Source organism: Pungitius pungitius, chromosome 13 (assembly GCF_949316345.1).
Source record: "Pungitius pungitius chromosome 13, fPunPun2.1, whole genome shotgun sequence".
Lineage (NCBI taxonomy): Eukaryota > Metazoa > Chordata > Actinopteri > Perciformes > Gasterosteidae > Pungitius > Pungitius pungitius.
This window is the reverse complement of record NC_084912.1, coordinates 15,629,975-15,648,142: the sequence shown is the minus strand read 5'-3', so window position 1 is coordinate 15,648,142 and position 18,168 is coordinate 15,629,975. Positions and strand designations below refer to the sequence as shown.

The 18,168-nt window shown below is 45.1% G+C and overlaps 2 protein-coding genes across 3 annotated transcripts; both read left to right on the top strand.

The window, feature by feature from the left end:
- The first annotated feature begins 1,710 nt into the window (after positions 1-1,710).
- bag3 (BCL2 associated athanogene 3) lies at positions 1,711-7,153 on the top strand. The gene is made up of 4 exons (XM_037465018.2): positions 1,711-2,058; positions 4,199-4,534; positions 4,630-4,977; positions 5,090-7,153. Exons 1-4 carry the CDS (start codon positions 1,861-1,863, stop codon positions 6,026-6,028), a joined length of 1,821 nt encoding a protein of 606 aa, XP_037320915.2. The 5' UTR covers positions 1,711-1,860; the 3' UTR covers positions 6,029-7,153.
- A 370-nt stretch (positions 7,154-7,523) lies between these two features.
- On the top strand, positions 7,524-17,244 carry inpp5f (inositol polyphosphate-5-phosphatase F). Of its 2 annotated transcripts, none has more exons than XM_037465015.2 (20): positions 7,524-8,038; positions 9,397-9,477; positions 9,945-10,081; positions 10,715-10,843; positions 10,991-11,176; positions 11,272-11,328; positions 11,421-11,619; positions 11,809-11,988; positions 12,087-12,154; positions 12,503-12,627; positions 12,714-12,791; positions 13,031-13,151; positions 13,629-13,757; positions 13,894-14,011; positions 14,105-14,303; positions 14,381-14,452; positions 14,534-14,607; positions 14,783-14,911; positions 14,992-15,079; positions 15,179-17,244. In XM_037465015.2, exons 1-20 carry the CDS (start codon positions 7,942-7,944, stop codon positions 16,335-16,337), a joined length of 3,426 nt encoding a protein of 1,141 aa, XP_037320912.1. In that variant the 5' UTR covers positions 7,524-7,941; the 3' UTR covers positions 16,338-17,244. The 2 variants fall into 2 exon arrangements, with proteins under 2 accessions (XP_037320912.1, XP_037320913.1); XM_037465016.2 differs by having other exon boundaries at positions 7,525-8,038; positions 11,009-11,176.
- Positions 17,245-18,168: the final 924 nt, after the last annotated feature.

Here is an 18,168-nt window from a genome sequence, read left to right as displayed (position 1 = left end):
ACTAAACCAATTACAACTAACAATACTAATACTCTCAATGACTGTATAATATTGTGAAAATATTAAAAGAAAACGGAAACAGTCAAGGCACCATTGCCGCAAAGTCGACGCAGTTGTGGCAGAGGCAAGAGCCCCCTGTGCTCCCCTTGCGTGCGTTTTTCCCCCCTCTTGCGTGTTTGCGTGTGTCGACCCATTTTTGCCCGCAAGGCTGTGATTGGTTGCCGGTTGAGGGGTGAACAAAGTTGTGGAAGAAAATACGGGGCAAATATGTCCGCGAAAAAAATGCAATGAAAAGCAGCAGTGGCGATGCACGGGGCATAAAGTCTCCGATGAATAAAAAAACAAACCACCGACTTCCACACACAAAGACGTCACTCTGTATGTCGTCTTCAACAAAAAACTACAAAAGTCAAAAATTGCTAACACATTTAATTTACCATGTAAGGCGGAAGTACTTTGCGAAAGAGACCTCTATTTTGAAATGTTATGCCAGGGTGAGCTTGTTTTAATCACCGGTATTTGACTAGAACCTCAGCAATGATTCGATTAAGAAATTCTCTCGTAGCAGTGCGCTTCTCACTGCACAACCTATGTATTTACTAATTTAGAGATACATATTTGAGTATTCAAAACATTTCATATTCCAACGTACGCGTGAAAAATATGCCGCTGAATCACAAGACTGAATTAAATGAAGGACTAAATAATACATTGTTGTGATACCTTTACGGCATAATGTATTTCAACCTCCACTGTGTGGCGCCAAAGACAAAAACGTTCACACTCTTTAATTCGTTTTCCACAGGTGTTTTTATATCGAAGTAGTTCATATATAAAGAGACATTTGATGGATCGTTGGATTAGGACCTCCCCACCTCAATGATAAAGAGTTGTTTTTAATTAGTGGTTCCATTGGAGTGGAACAAAAACGATGGCTTTAGTCAATAAATAAATGTATTAACAACCAGCGCCTCATTTATCAGAGAAGGGCCAGAACGGGACAGGTGGGGGAGGCTTACCAAATAAATATTCATTCAATCCGGGTTGATAAGCTTGCAAAAATATCATCTCTCGGCGATTGCTGATATCTCCTCAATATTTTTGTGTCTGACAATAGATATATCAGTCTGCCTCTCTAAAAATCCAATTAAACACAGGCTTCAGCTGAGATACATTTCTTGACATTTACTAGTAGTCCACTGGAGCTTAACGGGACCAGTCCTGTGATTAAGGAAGGTCACTAGAGGCGTCACTGCATCTGCCCACACTGCAGCACACCACAACAGTTACGTGGGTTTAATTGTGTACGCGATCCTTGCAAACACAGACTGAGTTTCCCTGGAAGGGAATTGTCACGTGGGAGTATGAATACATCTATTTAGGGAACCCAATTCGTTGTGAAAAAAAGCTTTGGGATGGGATTCCCACGTCTGTAATACACAGAAGGTCTTTCTCGAAAGGGGCTCCAGAGATCGAGGGGATATTAGAGACAGGAAATGACCGTCATTATAGGAAAACAGTGCGGATCAATGAGAATTAAAATATCAAATTCAGATCAGGGTCGTGTCTTTTTTGAGGAGCAGGGTCGGGGTTATTATTACTATTATTAATATTATACGGTAGTATTATTAAAAAGCGCCCGTCTTCCGTGTAACATGTCTCAGGACGGCCAACAACATGAACGACCCCCCCCCCCCCCCCCGACCAGGAAGCCCAAATTGACATAACAGCTTTGGGAAGCCATGCTTCGGCATCCAGCGCTGTCCGCCCCCAGCATTAACCCGGCTATTTCGAGAAACTTCCAGCCCACTTTTCCACGTCACTTGAGGGGATCTTTAAAGCGTCCGTCGCCTGTGGAACATGTTCCAGTACTCGACGGCCGGCAACATGAACGGCGTGAAGACGCAGTCTCCGACACCGACAGCGAGCAACAACGAGAACGAGCCTCTCCCCGTCGGCTGGGAAGTAAAAATTGACCCTCAGACCGGATGGCCCTTCTTCGTGGACCACAACAACCGCGCGACCACCTGGAATGACCCGCGTCACGACGCGAAAAAGGTAAAAAAAAATATATATATTTAAAAGGAGGAGCGGAATAAAGTTGGCTCCTCGGTGTCCACCGCTAACAGCTGTTCCGCACAGCTGTACCACAGCTGTACGACAGCCGATCAGCTGCTTTGTTTTCTTCTTCTAAACCTCGAGCTGCGTGGGCTGCGGTGCGTGTTCGCGTCCCGTGCGCGTGACGCCACACCGCTGCGGTGTAGTGGTCTTGTTGACTGCAGGCCTCGCGGACGGCTCATAACCCCCATATAACGGGTGATCGACCCCGTTATGATCTGACCCTATTATTACCCGATGAGTCACCCCGCGCTATGCGGCGAGCCGACGGACCTTCAACAACGTGTCTCCCGCGACGCCTCGCGTGAAACTTTTTCCCTTACAAGGAATGAGGCCGGTCCGGTTCCCTTCGGCCCGGGGAGTGGAACTCTGTTTTACTGCATGTAGGGGGGGACACGCACGTTCTGAAGGCAGCGAAAAGGCCCCGTGGACTGAAGTCCACCCTAACAGGCTGCCAGCTGCTGATCTCTCGTCTCAGAGAGACACACCGTGGTGTCCAAAGTTAGTGTCCCGAAGAATCTGCTAGAAAGACTCAGCTGTCAGGGGGATAAAATGGGTGCAAAGGCCCTGGCAGTGTGCAAGAGCCCCGTACAGAAATGGCGGAGGGCAAAGGGTCGGCTACTTCATAACTTTTGTGCTTGAGCTAAAATGACGTGGGTTAACACGGCAATCCAGTTCATTTGGTTTGTGGAGGACTTTTCAGAGCTATCATTGACAGAGTGATGATTACCAGAGCATTTGTTGCTGCACAGCTGTCATCTGCAGGTGTCTTGTCATTAAGTACACTATTAGATTACATTTGATATCATATCATACCTACTTTGGCTAATATATCTAGATTTATTCTGGTGTCCTATTGCTTTTGTTGTATTTAAGGAGATATGCTCTTTTTATTTCCTGCAAATATATTTCTTGTGACAGTAAGTGGCTTTTAGTGAATTAGAGTTTGGTATGCCTACAATTGTATTTCTGGGATTATTTATACTCATGATACTGGATACATTAAGACACTAAGACATGTGTGCCTTCATGAATTTTAGCTGACGTTTTTATCTTAGCAGGGTTAGCATCCTAACCCTAACCCTCTTAGAACAGACAAATTGTGAGCAGAATAGCTGAGCCGAGTGAATAATGTTTGTCTCATTGTGGAGGTAAATTTCACAAACAAACTCTGCATTTGTCTGGGGAATGGACATGAACCCAAGTCCACGTTAATCAGAGGTTCATTTCCTTCATCAAATACTGAAAAGAGGTGACCTGTTTGGCATCCTCCCAGCGAGTTATCAGGAACCAGGAGGAATTGGGAGACATGCAATGATAAATAAATAAATTACAATAATATGTCAGACATACAAGGAATTTGACTTGGCAGTTGGTGCATAACAGACATTTAGACATTGGACAACAACATAGTGCAAGGAATAAAATATAATGCTATGGGTTAGTAATCTAAAGCTATGGGTTAGTTAAAAAAATAAGGGAATAAGAGTTAAAAAAGTGAAAAAATTGTGCACCAGCCAACAGAAAGTGCATGTTGTGGAGTGTAAAGAAAGAAAGTGACCGGTGGATGTTCTCATATCAGAGAGCTTTCCTGTTGAAAATGCCCCCAGGTTTTGAAAAGCATTTGGTTGTACATCTAATGTATCTGTGATAATTTTTTGCGGACAATGTGTTTCTCTGCATTTATTCGGATAGGAATGTTACATTGATCACAGCCTGTTGCAAAGATCGAAGAGACCAGAAAAGTACTGATACAATTCATGAGTTAAAAGTTAGAAGCGGTCGAAAACAGTGTTGGCTATTTTTTTGGTTTGTTTTGTTTTGATAACTTTGTAATGCTCCAAATTTTTTACGACATTTTGGTCAAAATGAATAATTATTAGGTTATAATTTAAGTTTAAGTTGTGTTAACTCTAAATGGCCATGCTCTCCGACAATCTCTTAACATGTTTGTGGCTAAATTGAGTTATTTTTTATTTTTCAAATAGTTAAGAGTTTCAAAAAATCATATTAAGTGGTTTACCGATTATGTAATAGCAATAATAGCACTTTAAATGGTACACTGTTGGTTGTGTTTCAGGTCAGAGAAGTGTCATCAAATGGACCCAACATACCTCCAGAACCGAGCCCTCAGGAGCCACACAAAGCCTTCATGAGGGAGATGAAGCACCCCATTCTGCGGCCAGGTTACGTTCCTATCCCCGTCTTCCATGAGGGTGCGGAACTGAGGCAGCAACAGCATCCGTGTTATTCCTACATCCAGCCCAACGCTGCACAGAGTATCCGGTTGGACGGGCGGACACCTTCCCCGACGCCAGGGCTCCACTGCCGGCCCAGATCCCCTTTACACGGCGCCACAAACAGCTGCTCCGCTGAGCCTGGAAAGGCCGCCTCGCCTGTCTCACAAACTGCAGAGGTTAGATTTCCGTGCGCGTGCGGCGAGACTGTGACATCCGTACGCAAAATGCATTTTTGTCGCCGTTTTAATTTGCCATGATTTCTTTTTCGAAGGTTTACGCCGCCCCGCATCACCAACCCCCACGGCCTAGCAGCACTGGTCTTCAAGCAGGTTACATCCCCATACCGGTGATCCATGAGGGTGGAGGAGGCCAAACACAGACGCAGCCTCAGTTGAATCCTTCCGTCTACTCCCAGCGCGTCCCCTACTCAGAGCACCAGCAGCCCTTCTATCGCCTTCAGTCTGACGAATGGCCCGGCTACTCTGCAGCGATGCCGCCTGCCCGGGAGAGGGCCTCTCCCATTCCCCAGCATCGTGATGCTACATCTATTCACCTCCAACCTCATATTAGAAGCCAGTCACCTATTGTAACGCAGGTTGGACTGGGAGAGAGACCACAGGTAATTCATTGCGTGTGTTTCCCCCTCAAATTTTCCACGGGGATCAAACTGTTTGTTTTTCTTGTCCGCACGTGTTGACCCAGATTGTGATGACCTCTCTGTAACCCCTAAGGCACAGCAGCATGTCCTCACGAGAGACCCACCCCAGAAAATGGAGCAGGAGCAGAAAAGCCTGCAGCAGAAACCCGAGAACGCACAGCACCCACAGCCGCTGCACGCGGTCGCTGACGTCCAAAAGCCTCAACAGTTTCATCAATCTCAACAGTTTCAGCAGCCTCAACAGTTTCAGCAGCCTCAACAGTTTCAACAGCCTCAACAGTTTCAGCAACCTCAACAGTTTCAACAGCCTCAACAGTTTCAACAGGCTCAACAGTTTCAACAGGCTCAACAGTTTCAACAACCTCAACAGTTTCAACCACCTCAACAGTTTCAACAGGCTCAACAGTTTCAGCACGCACCACCTCCAACGTCTCCACAGCCTCAGCATCCTGAACAGTTGATGCAGTCTCAGTTCGAGCAACCTCAGAAACCACCACCACAAGAACAAGAACAACAACCACCACCACAACAACAACATACTGCAGATATCACAGTTCAAATACCTCCAAAAGCAGAGTCCCAGGACATGACAGCTGTTCCCCCAGGGGTCCCGCCGGTTGAGGCTGAGAGTGAACCGGGTGCCCAGAGCCCAGTGCACCCGGGCCTGGCAAAGGTACAGCAGATAGTCGGACGGGTCGCCAAACTGGAGCAGGAGGTGAGAGGCTTTGATGGAAAAAAGAATGATAAGAGATACATGTTGTTGGAGGAGCTGCTGACCAAGGAGCTCTTGGCGCTGGACTCGGTTGACCCAGAGGGTCGCATAGACGTACGGCAGGCAAGACGGGATGGAGTCCGCCGCGTTCAGACCATACTGGAAGAACTGGAGCAACTGGAGGAGCGGCCGGGCAGGCCTGCAAGCAAGACGTCGATGGAGGGAGACAGCCCGACACCCAAAGGAGAGCCAAGAATGATCACCAAGGAAAATGTTGAGCTGTCAAAGGAGATATCATGATTTCACACCCCATAATCAGGAGGGATGAAGGGCAACCCGCTTTATATTTGATAGTGATTGAGCCCCACTCCTCCATCTACAACATTTGTGGAAGTTGCATGCATTGATTAACAGTGTTGTTATTTACTGCCATTCAACACATATTGGGACACATATGGGAGCTCAGTGCAATCATGTTTTTCAAGCCAATGTTGTTGCCTTCTATGTTGTGCCGATGTCTTCATAATAAGACAGCTGTCACGATCACAGTGTTGTCAACAATTTCCAGTCCAATTGAAGTTTTAATAAGAGGCCTTTATTAATGAAAAGCAGCAGTAGTTTTCTAAAGAAACGTTGTGTGTGGTTGGCTTTTGTCCTGATCAAATCTTTTTGGGAGCTTTCCTTAATCCAGTGAATCAACCAGTCAGTGCACATTGCAAACATTGCGGCTTTAAAGCAGACGTCAGTGCACAACTCAGTCAACAGAAAAGCCTCTTCCCTTTACATGTTGGAGCTGCTTTTTCACAGAACACACTGATTATGTTTGTTAGATGCTGCTTTTTGGTGCAATGCTGTCTTTGCACTTTGCCGTCATTGAAATGTAATACGCTGAAACATTATCAGTAATTCATTTGAAATATATAAGTTACATAAGGTTTGATTGATGTGTTTGTATGTGCATTAGTTTACTTGTTATTTCAAACACTATTATCAGTATTTATATCACATAGTATTTTGGTATATTTATGAATGTGTAAAGACAACCTGAGTTGAGATGTGTATCTTACTCGACATGTCCGACAATCGGCGCTTGGTGTTGTCAGAATGTATAACTGCCACAATCCGCAATGACTCAAACACAAAAGATGGCCTTAAAAATGCCAACTGTGATCAGTTGGACAATTCTTTAAGCGATAAAGTCATGACGTAAAAAGTTATTTTGAAGATAATGCTAATTGTTTGTGTAGTAATTTGTTGATCTGATGTGATCATAAACCATCTGTGAGGTATGGTCTCTGCATAACACACCTTTACAAATTATGCTTTGTGGTGAAGTGTTAATCACAGTTTACGAGTAGCAGACTGATGCATTGTTCAAAGCAAGTCACCTTGGTCTGTTTGAAAATAAAAATGTATTTGACATGGTTTTTGACTGACATTTGAGTTTCGGCTGAGTTGGAGAATTGACTGTGAGACTAAATCATTACTGGAAACTGTTTTCCCCCATGCCTTAGTGGATGGGGACATTGTTTATGACATCCAAATTACCTCAAACTAGGGAATCATCTTGTTTGGTGTTTGTTTTAAATATTATCCTCTATCCCCAGACCTGCCACTGGCCTCGCTGTCACTCAAGAAGCAGAGATGTAACTGGGGTATTATCAGATGTATTAATAAAAAAAAAGGCATAAGATACTTTAAACAGAATCGTGAGTATATAACAACACATACATCGTGTTCAACATATAATAATTATGTCATGAACAATTTATCATTTAATGTGTCACTAATCATTCACTGGATGATGTAAATAGTTCGATGAGCAGGTCACGTGTCTTTGTTTAAAGCAGGAAACTGTCGGTTGCGTCTTGAATTCCGCGCATCAGCTGCCCGGGACACCTGCGTCTCTGCCTTTACTCTGTCCAGCGTGACGGGATACGTCTCCAGTGGAAAAGGGAATCGAATTACCAGGATGCGTGGAAACGGAATCAACAAATCCGACACGCATTTCGCTGCCGCTGCTAGCTCGGGAGGTAGCTAGCCGCTAGCTGCTAGCTACTCTCCAGCCCGCAGGGACCGAGCTAACCGTGGCTAGCCGGTCGCTCTCTGGCTAGCTACAGCTAACCTCCCAGGCGGAGAAGTTTGCCGAAATACCCGCGCCCTGCCCGCCGAGCCGGCTAGTGTGCTACTCCTCTGCCAGGCAAAGGGACAAAATGGAGCTGTTCCAAGCCAAAGACGACTACATTCTCCAGCGGGGGGACCGCGCTCTGTGGTGCAGCCGAAAAGACGGGACCGTGACCGTCAAACCGGGTACGTACCGCGAGCACAGCTGTCTCTACCGGAGCCATTGCGCGTAACGTTACCTTTTTAGAGTGAAATAAAAGCGTTGTGTTTCATGTCACTATGTGCGTTATAACACACCTCAGCAGGTATGTCTGTCTAATCTCACCTCGTTAATCTCAGAGATAACCGTTAACGTGAGTGAGCCAGCTGCGTCAGACAAAACCACTGGACTGTTTTAATCTTAAAATAGAAATTGTTGGATGCGCCATTGAGTCTTGACATCATCGTCCCAGCTTTTATTCCGGGCAGTGCCAACACCCCGAACTGACTCCAAACTTCTGCCTTGCCTTCTCATGTTACACACCGTAACTCCTCCGATCTTCTTTTGCATAATATACACACACTGTACATAGTAGCGTTGTAAGGAGGTGAAAACTAACAGATGTTCTCGCTTTCATATGAAATGCTAGATTTAGATGTACTATTCTAATAGTATTAGAAATCTATAACACCATTCAGGTATTATAGCTATACTGATATGTATTAGCGCGATGCATAGCAGTTCAAGCATGTGAGTGGTTGAATTGTGTAAAACAGCTGGTGGCATTACGCCTGAGAACCACATCTGCTGCTGCTTTAGTCTTGAATGAAATGCAGTAATCTGTGGGAACTCCACATTCCCTGCGTAAGGGAAAGAGCTAAAAGAAAAGTTTTACTGCAGTCACGAGAAGGCCCGCTGTGTCTGCTGTGCAGCCATCCTGAACAGGTTTTCAGTTGCACCGCTGTTTCATTATTCAATTGGAAAAAGGGTTTCCACTCCGCTCTGAACAGTGAACTGCCTCAATGATATTGCAGTTTCTGAGTGGTGTTATTGTTATTTGGATCACTTTGGAATTTCTTTTTTTTCTGTTGGCCCTCTCAAATGTTCCGGAAGACATGTTCTGACTGGTTGAACAGGAAGTGTCATAGTTTCAGGTGGCTTTCGGGTGGATTTTCAACCAACCTCAGCTCCACCCTTTTCCAATTTCCCCCTTTTTGTGATGTTTAATCCTTCATCAGTGATATGCATTCCAGTGTTTCTGTGACTCACTGGGTTGGTGCAATATTTCAAATGTGGACTTGTGCTTTAACATTTCAGCACACAAAGCTTTTGAGGTTAAGATCTTTTAACTCTGTAGCAAAAAAGGCTGTTGTGAGGAACTTTGTGCAGATAAATAAAGCCAGATAAAACACATTCTCCAACGTGTCTTGAACTAGACATCAGAGTGCGGCGTGTGCTAAATGTCATTTGTCACTGTGGCTGTTTATCTGATCTCACTGGTGTCTGGCTGAGCTATTTCGCTACGCAACGATTCTGATGTTTCTCCTTCATATTTCTGTTTCAGCAACAGACCTGCTGTTGGCCTGGAATCCAGTGTGTTTGGGTCTGGTAGAAGGTATAATTGGAAAGATACAGCTTCACACAGGTGGGTGGAGAACGATAAACCTTTAAACATTTCCCACTTGGCTGTGTATTGCCTTTTCACAAAGCACACACATTCTTACCAGTATTTCCCTTCTGTGTGCAGTGGATGCCTGGGCAACTAAATAATCCAGTGCATAGCAAGTTTCTTACTCACAAGGAAAGGTGTGAGGAAAATGTGTTAAGCGTTTTGCCGTAAAGACGGCTGAGCTAATGGTGATGACTACATCTATGATAAATATGATTTTGATGGTGCCTCTGGGTTTAGAATTTTAGAATCAAATCATCTACCTTTCACAAGAAAACGCATGAACAATTATATTATTTTCTTAATTCACATTCAATAACATGATGTTGCCTGTTGCTGCTTGCTTTCTTCACACCTCTCAGAATGTGAACAATGTACACGCGTGACGCAACCCCCCCCCCCCCCTTCCCCCACCTTCATCTTCTTCTTCCTCCTCTTGACAGACCTTCCTCTGGGCCTCGTATTAATCCGACAGAAAGCTCTGGTGGGAACTTTACCAGGCGACCACAAAGTCTACAAGATCACCAAGATAGCCGTCATCCCTCTGTCTGACGAGGAGCCTCAGGAGCTTGAGCTGGAGGTGTGTACAGAACCTCTTTAATGAGACACGAGGGGTCGTGTTTTTGTACTCCGTTTTTAATCAGGCATTCCTGTGCTTGTGTGAATACAACTTTGTTTCATTCTAATATTTAAATGCATCCAAGAATACCCGGTGTGCATCAACATATGACTCATCTTGGATGCCGTGATGCCAAATGAGTAGTTGATGTACAGTTTTAAGTTTTTATTTTCACTCATAGATTTACAATGAAAACAACATACAATTTAACTGTTATTGATCGCAAAGGCATTTGAATATTACTGAGATTTTAGTCTTTCAGGGGAGCTTCATGGATGGTGAGACAGTATATTTTCAAGTGAGTAAATAGAGAGGAGGCTGATCGTTTGCTGGTTAGGCTTTTAGTCCCCATCCTGTTGTACACTTCCATTGTGCTGCAGTATGAACAGTCCACCCCTGTTGTCCCTAGAAATCCTTTAGATCAATTTAAATAGTTATTGATTGTTTACAGCTTTGGGTTAGGAACATAACAACTATGTAGTCAACTTTTATTTGTAGACATTTCTGGGGCTGTTTGTAGGGGGTAGTGTTGTTTAAATGTTGTTTTGAGAAAATACTATTTGGTACCAATTCAGTCATAATGAAAATTCTCAGCTTTGCAAGAAGCATCACTTTGGAATCGATAAGCCAGAGAAACTGGTCCAGTCCCCAGATGAGTCCAAGTTCTTGATGAAAACCTTCAGCCAGATCAAATCCAATGTGGCTGTTCCCATCAAGAAAAAGGTATGTTTTTGTTGTGATTATATTCAAATGCTTCCAATCATCCTGTAGAAGAGATTGTTTTCTTTTGCACTTTTGGGGCTCATATAAGTTCTCGTATGATTTGCTTTTCCAACTTCTCGCTCTTTTCCATCCACACACCCAATCCAGTATTCCCCTGCCTTCCAGGTCAAGGAAAATAAAGAGAAGGAACGTCTGGAGAGGCGGCTCCTGGACGAGCTGTACAAGGTTTTCATGGACTCAGATTCCTTCTACTACAGCATGACCTACGACCTGACAAACAGCGTGCAGCGTCAAGGAGACTCTGAGAAGTCCAGCCTACCACTATGGAAACAGGTGTGAAGGGAAACATCTCACTCGGCCCGATTTACCGTACACATTTTTAGTGTAAGGCAAAGTGAAATTACAGTTGTTGTTATTCTTTGTTAAAGGTCGACGACCGTTTCTTCTGGAATAGACATATGATCCAAGACATCATTGACCTTCAGGTACAAATTCTTCCATCAAGTAGTGTACTAAAGATGTTATACTTTGTAGATGCAGTCCTGATGTTAGTTTGACCTTTTTCTGAATGCTCCAGGTGCCAGAGGTGGACTTGTGGGTGATACCGATCATCCAGGGCTTTGTGCAGGTGGAGGAACTGGTGGTGAACTACAACGAGACTCCCGATGAGGAGAGGAGCAGCCCTGAGACCCCGCCACAGGAGGTCACCTGCGTTGATGACATCCACCCCCGCTTTACTGTGGCCCTCATCTCCAGACGTAGCCGCCACCGTGCAGGTAAAAGCCAAGGCCAGAAATATGGCTCATGTCATGTAATTAATACCTGTTGTTCCCACCTCATTGAGTTTCTTTCACAAAAGGCTTTGAGTAACCCGGCAAACAATGGCGTTTTTTATGTCTTCGGTTGGCGCATGATCTGTGATCTGAATAACATGAATGGAGTTGATGTCTTGTCTTTGTCCAAAGGGATGCGGTACAAACGCAGAGGTGTGGATACCGATGGCCATGTGGCTAACTATGTGGAGACCGAGCAGCTGATCCACGTGCACAGCCACACGCTGTCCTTCGTACAGACTCGTGGCTCCGTACCCGTGTTCTGGAGCCAGGCCGGGTACCGCTACAATCCCCGGCCCCGCTTAGAGAAAGGTCGGTGGAACTACACCGTCTTTCACACGGTCCAATAGAGGTTCTGTTTTAAAGTTTTACCTTTAAAAATATGCATATTGCATATTTGTCTGTTTCAGGAGAGAAGGAGACCATGTCTTACTTTTCCGCTCACTTTGAGGAACAGCTTAAACTCTACAAGACACAGGTGGGTTTGCTGTGCCGGAGCTTGTGCCCGGGTATCTGTCAGCATGCTGATGGACTATGTGTCAGTTGTTTTAGGATTGTTTTGTGCGTTTATTAATCACAACTGTGGTTTTTCTGTTGCCTGTGGAGGAAAGTAGTGTACTGCCAAACTACCATTGTGCTTCATATGAGAGCATCCTGGCTAGAATTGATCCCCACAATGAGTTAGCTGAAAGTGCAAATTTTGCCCTATAGTACACACGACCGAGCCAGAACCAACTTCCAACAGGAACATTGTGTACTCATCACAAATATATGAAAATATCATAAACAAGGCTTATTGGCGGCCCTTTTTTTGTGTCCTCTTCAGGTTATCCTTAACCTGGTGGATCAAAGTGGACGGGAAAAGATCATTGGCGACACATATTTGAAGCAAGTCCTGCTTTACAACAACCCAAACCTCACATACGTTTCATTTGACTTTCATGAGCACTGGTGAGAGAACCTCTTTTTAATGCAGTCTTGTTTTACACCACATTGCATATACTTCCCCTTTATGCTTCTTATATCCTGTTTCTCAGCCGCGGTATGAAGTTTGAGAATGTGCAAGTACTGACAGATGCCATTTCCGATATCATCACTGAAATGAAGTGGGCCTGGTAAGTGTCATGTCAGTTTTTGGGATTTTCAGCGAGACGCCTCATCTATTTTTTTATTTATCATTAAATCTGATTAAGTGCTTGTTCAGGAATCAGGAAACGTTTATTGCCATTATATGTTAGACATAGAATGTACATGGGAGTGAGAGTCAGTCAGGGGGGGCCCCGGGCTCTGTTGTTTCATATTTGGTTTCATATTTGGGTAAAGATTACTGTTACTATGTATCTTCCTCTGTCAGGGTGGATCAGGCCGGAGTCATCTGCAAGCAGGAGGGTATCTTTAGAGTCAACTGCATGGACTGTCTGGACAGGACAAACGTGGTCCAGGCTGCTATCGCTCGGGCCGTGATGGAACAACAGGTGAGATCTGTTTCCTGTCTGGAACTAGACATCAAAGGCAAAAAAAATACGTGGATTTCTTCACAAAAAGGTTTAATGGATTCACTTGGCAACATGAATCCCAGCCACTGCTGATTACCAACGGGCAGTTTATGGAATGTTTGTGCAGCCCTGAAATCTGCATATATTTGCTCATCGCATCACATTACACACACACTGATGGCTGACCTTTTGATGCTCGTACAGCGGAACTAATCCTCACTAAGTACATTAACACAACCGTGGTATTTCCACACAAAATTGGTCCTGCTTCCATAGAAACTCAGCAACTCCAACAAATCCATCTTGGATTAAATTCAATGTGCAAAAACAAATGGGGATCTAAATAAACATGCAAAGAAACCTTTCCTACTGATTCAGAGTAAACCCTTTAGAGAGGCAACATCATTACATGTACTCACAGTTAAAACGTCATACATGTCTCTCGTCTTCCTTCAGCTGAAGAAACTGGGCGTGATGCCTCCAGAACAGCCTCTGCCTCCCAAATGCTACAGGATTTATCAGATCATGTGGGCCAACAATGGAGACACTATCAGCAGGCAGTACGCAGGCACAGCAGCGCTTAAGGTAACATCTTTGCTTTTACACACACACACTCAGGAATGAGCCTTTTTGGACATACCAATTGTCAGAAATCCAAGGGTTCACAAGTCAAAGATAAGTCACACGATATATTTAGCAAACACTGTTTGATCTGTTTTAGGGAGATTTTACCCGGACAGGGGAGAGGAAACTGGCTGGTGTGATGAAGGATGGCGTAAACTCAGCTAACCGCTACTATCTGAACCGCTTCAGGGATGCTTACAGACAAGCTGTCATTGGTATGAAAAAACATGCACATTTTATAGCTGAATATGTATGCATTGCTCCCTGTTACACTCTGACTCTTACGGATCCCCCGCCTCTCCCCGCAGACCTAATGATGGGCCTGCCAGTGACTGAGGACCTGTACTCCATTTTCAGTAAGGAGAAGGAGCACGAAGAGAAGGAGAAGGAGAGCCTGAGGGGCGCGCAGGAGCAGGTCAGCCTGCTGCTGCAGACATACATGCAGCTTTTGCTGCCCGACGATGAGACCTTTCATGGAGGTTGGGCCCTCATCAATTGCGACATGAGGTTAGTGGCTAGCTGATATGTTTTCAGTAGATTCTGAAGTTCTCTTTTCATGACCACGCTTTCCCCTGTCCCGCCAGCCTCGTCGATGCCAACAACAAAGATGTGGATGTGCTGCTTCTTCTGTCTGACAAAGCCTACTACATTGCTTAGTAAGTCTGACTTGGACCAGCGTTGTTCTTTTAGACATCGTTGTTGTAGTTTCACTTATGCTTGCATTCATTTTTTTGTAGCTACGACGAAGAAGCGGATAAAGTTGACCAATACCAGCGTCTCAATTTAGAGGGTTTGGAAAAGATTGAAATTGGTAAGTTTGACTCGAAGGAGAAGTGAGGTTTCCTGAACACTCACTGAGTCACCCTAACACTTCCCAATAGTGTACTAACTTTTTCACTGTAACCTTTTAGCAAGATCTGCGGCCGTTTATGATTCATGCAGGGCAGGCTCATCTCTGAAAAGTGAAGTGGTGGTTTCTTTTGCAGGGCCAGAGCCCACTCTGTTTGGGAAGCCGAAGTTCTGCTGCATGCGTTTGCATTACAGGAGTGAAGAGATGAGTGGATATTTTCACACACTGAGAGCTGCAACACGGAATCCTGATGATGATGGAAAAGGTGGGAACTAATATATTTATATTATTTAACTGTTTGTAAGGTAAACTACATCTCCTGACTTGCATTGTGACACATTTCAGACACACTGCAATGCATAGCCGAGATGCTTCGCATAACTAAACAGGCCACGGGGCTGGACCTGCTTGTGATTGAAAAGAGGTTGGATAGGTGAGTACTAATCCGTCTTCACTGATATTTAGATGTAATGAGGCCATCATAGCCCCACGTTTCAGAGGTCTGTGATTGAAGTGTTGTTTTGTGTCCCAGGCGGCAGAGTAAACCTCATGAGGATATAATGGGCATCCAGAACAAACCTGCTGACCCGGTCCAGGGCAGCTCTGGTCTAGCTCAGGGCAAAAGTTTCCTCCTCAACAAGTTCTCCTCTCTCAATCAGAAAGTGAAACAGACAAAGACAAACGTAAACATGGGCCCCTTCAAGCCCCTCGGGAGGCTGGGCAACTTCTCTAAGCCTGACGTAAAAGTCAATTTCCTGAAGCCAACTATGCACGTCAACCTGTGGAAGTCTGATAGTAGCCTGGAGACATCAGACAGCAACCCTGGCACAGCAGCCCTGAAAGATATCGGCGACCGTCACTCTGAAATCTCCGATGACTCCGATTCCTATAACTCTGACCGAGAGCACCCGTGTTCAGGCTCTTTGGAAAACGTGGACTATGTGCTGCCCAGCTGCGGCATCGTAGCATCAAACCCACGCCTGGGCAGCCGCTCCCAGTCTATCGGCAGCGTGGAGCTCAACATCCCGTCGGTCATCAGAGTCACCGGCTGTGACGGCAAGCAGGAGAGCCTCTCTCAAGGCAGCGATGAAAACTCCCAAGGCTCCGCCTCTGTGGCCGAGGAAGCCATTCTGATCGACTTTGGTACACCCATCGATGCCTACTGCCACCAGTTTGTCCAGGATGCACAGACCAAACCTGTCGAGGTATTCGGAGAGCAGCCACCAGCTGCTGCCCCCCTGCTCAACCCGGGGGGGCCTGTGCCGAATAAAAGCCTCGCGAACTCCGACCACAAGCCCCAGCGCTCCGAGCCGCGGCATGAACCGGAGGTGCCTCAGCTCCCCAGGCCGTCGCAGCTGGACGTTGACTCCGCCCCCCCCAGCGCTAACCTCCTGTCCGTCCAGAAGCCCAGCTCGGGGGGCTCTCAGAGGAGTCTGTGTTCACAGATGGAGGGCAGCCTCGGCCCTTCGCCCGCCGACAGCAACGGCAGCCGGGTGGTGTCGCCCTTTGCCAAGATCAAGAGCTCCATGGTCCAGGTGGCCAGCCTCACGCAGGCGGGACTCACCCAGGGCATCAACTTTGCCGTGGCGAAGGTACAGAAGAGCCCGGAGCCGGACGCTGTCAACGAAGTCCAGGAGAACGAGCTGAAGGCAATGTTTACACAGTGCCAGACCAGGATCATTCAGATCTAGTGCTTTCCCTGTAGCAGGACTTTGTAGTCACATGCCGCGGAGCAACTTCCTGTAGGGTAGCAGTAGCAAAAGCCCGCTCGTGGCGTCACTACTCGGCCAAGAAAAGCGCCCGTGAAGTCGCCCTTTAGTTCAACTTGCTCTTGTTAATGGTGATTCTTGAACTTGGAAATATGTACTTAGGCCCAACGTGACAGTGACCATGTTTATGTGCACATAATTATTCAGTCACTCTTCAGAGAGGACTGACCCTCTTGTGCAGGGAGGTTTAGCTCCGATCCCTTTTTGCCATGCGAACTCAACCAACGTTGGGTGTTCCCATGTCCCATTCTAGACCCTAGAATATTTGAGAGAAATAAGTTTATGTACATCGACATCCTAAAAGATTTTCATTACAATTACTTTAAGAGTCATCTAACAAGACAAAAGAACATTTTTAGGTTTTACAACGTTTTAAACTGTTTTTTTGTGCATGTAAACATGTGAGGTTGACTGTAACTGAGTGGGAACAGGCAGTTAAACCTGAGCTGCACGTTGAAAGACCGAGCTGACTTTATCGTGTACTGTACGTCATCCTGTTGGTGCAGGTCACTTATTGGCCTCATGATTGTCCTCGATTTGTAACAGTTGTTGTAGAATCCGACCAAACACCTTTTGGGATTCCCAGAGGACAATTCTATGTAAACTATTATCCTTTGTATAGCTGTCAGAAACTAGCCGGGAGACGTAGAGTCAGTAGTGATCCCATGTGATATCAATGTTGTCCAGTGTAACTTAGAAATAATGACAACCCAAGACCGTAGTAAGAGTTGCCTGGTTGTTGGTATGTACAGTGAGTATCATGTTTATCCATTGCCCGCGTAGAGCCTACCCGTAAGCTTTTTTTTTTTTTATTGATGATAGGGTGGCATCTCAATATGTTCGGAGAGATATGAGCATTATATTTTGGAAAAGAAAGCCCTGGTGTGGCTATCCACGACTAACCAGAAAACCACTGGTTGGAGTTGTTTTTGAAATAGTTATTCTTCTAATGGTTATTAAATCGTCAGCCAGTGCGGTGCAGCGGCGTTGCATGTTTGACAAAGACAGGCGAGTAGCATATAATAGTATGTATGCAATTGTACCCATCCAATTATTAGCCACGCCGGCGCTTTATGCACTCCCCAAACTGAAAGCATATTTGCCTTAACAGGGAATAGAAGTGGGATTATATATATCAGGTATTTATGGCTAAATCTACCTTTTTTTTAAGTCCATCATTTATATGTTACATTTAGTGTACTTCATAAAAGCTCACGTTCAGAGTTACTGTATGTCATGGAACTTTATCCTGGGATATTTCATCTAGTGGCACATACATGAGGAGGATCTGGAGATGTGCTGTGTGTAACAGTTATTTAGTAGCGCTCGCTCAAGAGTTCTACTCGTATTTATGTGCTGTGAAGCCGTAAAAAGTAGTTATATTAAAAGGTTTTTTGTCTGGACCCGTTAAACTTTACAGTTGTCATTTGGTGAAAATGTCCTACAGCAGCAAGTATAATCAACCAGGGTCACACTGCTTTAAATATCTGTGTATATTTATGATAAATAATAAGTATCTATCTGGTTTGCTTTCAGCTGAAATATCCCAAGATAAACGGTCACACATTTCATATTTTGCGTTACATTTGCCTACTTTCTGCATTCAGCTGGCTCACAGGCAAATCAGAGTTGAGATATTTGTGTCTATTATGGGACTACAATTGGTTTACGTGAGATTTTATCCTTGGCTGCTTTGTGGGTGCTAGATCATATAGTTATTGAACCTGCTGATAGTGTGTGGTGCTGCCAAAGC

Bases quoted from the DNA above. Each gene is read 5' to 3' on its own strand.
- bag3 (XM_037465018.2), top strand. From the start codon at position 1,861: ATGTTCCAGTACTCGACGGCCGGCAACATGAACGGCGTGAAGACGCAG. The intron at 4,535-4,629 runs GTTAGATTTCCG...TCTTTTTCGAAG, and splicing joins CTGTCTCACAAACTGCAGAG to GTTTACGCCGCCCCGCATCA. The intron at 4,978-5,089 runs GTAATTCATTGC...GTAACCCCTAAG, and splicing joins GACTGGGAGAGAGACCACAG to GCACAGCAGCATGTCCTCAC.
- inpp5f (XM_037465015.2), top strand. From the start codon at position 7,942: ATGGAGCTGTTCCAAGCCAAAGACGACTACATTCTCCAGCGGGGGGAC. The intron at 8,039-9,396 runs GTACGTACCGCG...TTTCTGTTTCAG, and splicing joins GACCGTGACCGTCAAACCGG to CAACAGACCTGCTGTTGGCC. The intron at 11,177-11,271 runs GTGTGAAGGGAA...TCTTTGTTAAAG, and splicing joins GCCTACCACTATGGAAACAG to GTCGACGACCGTTTCTTCTG.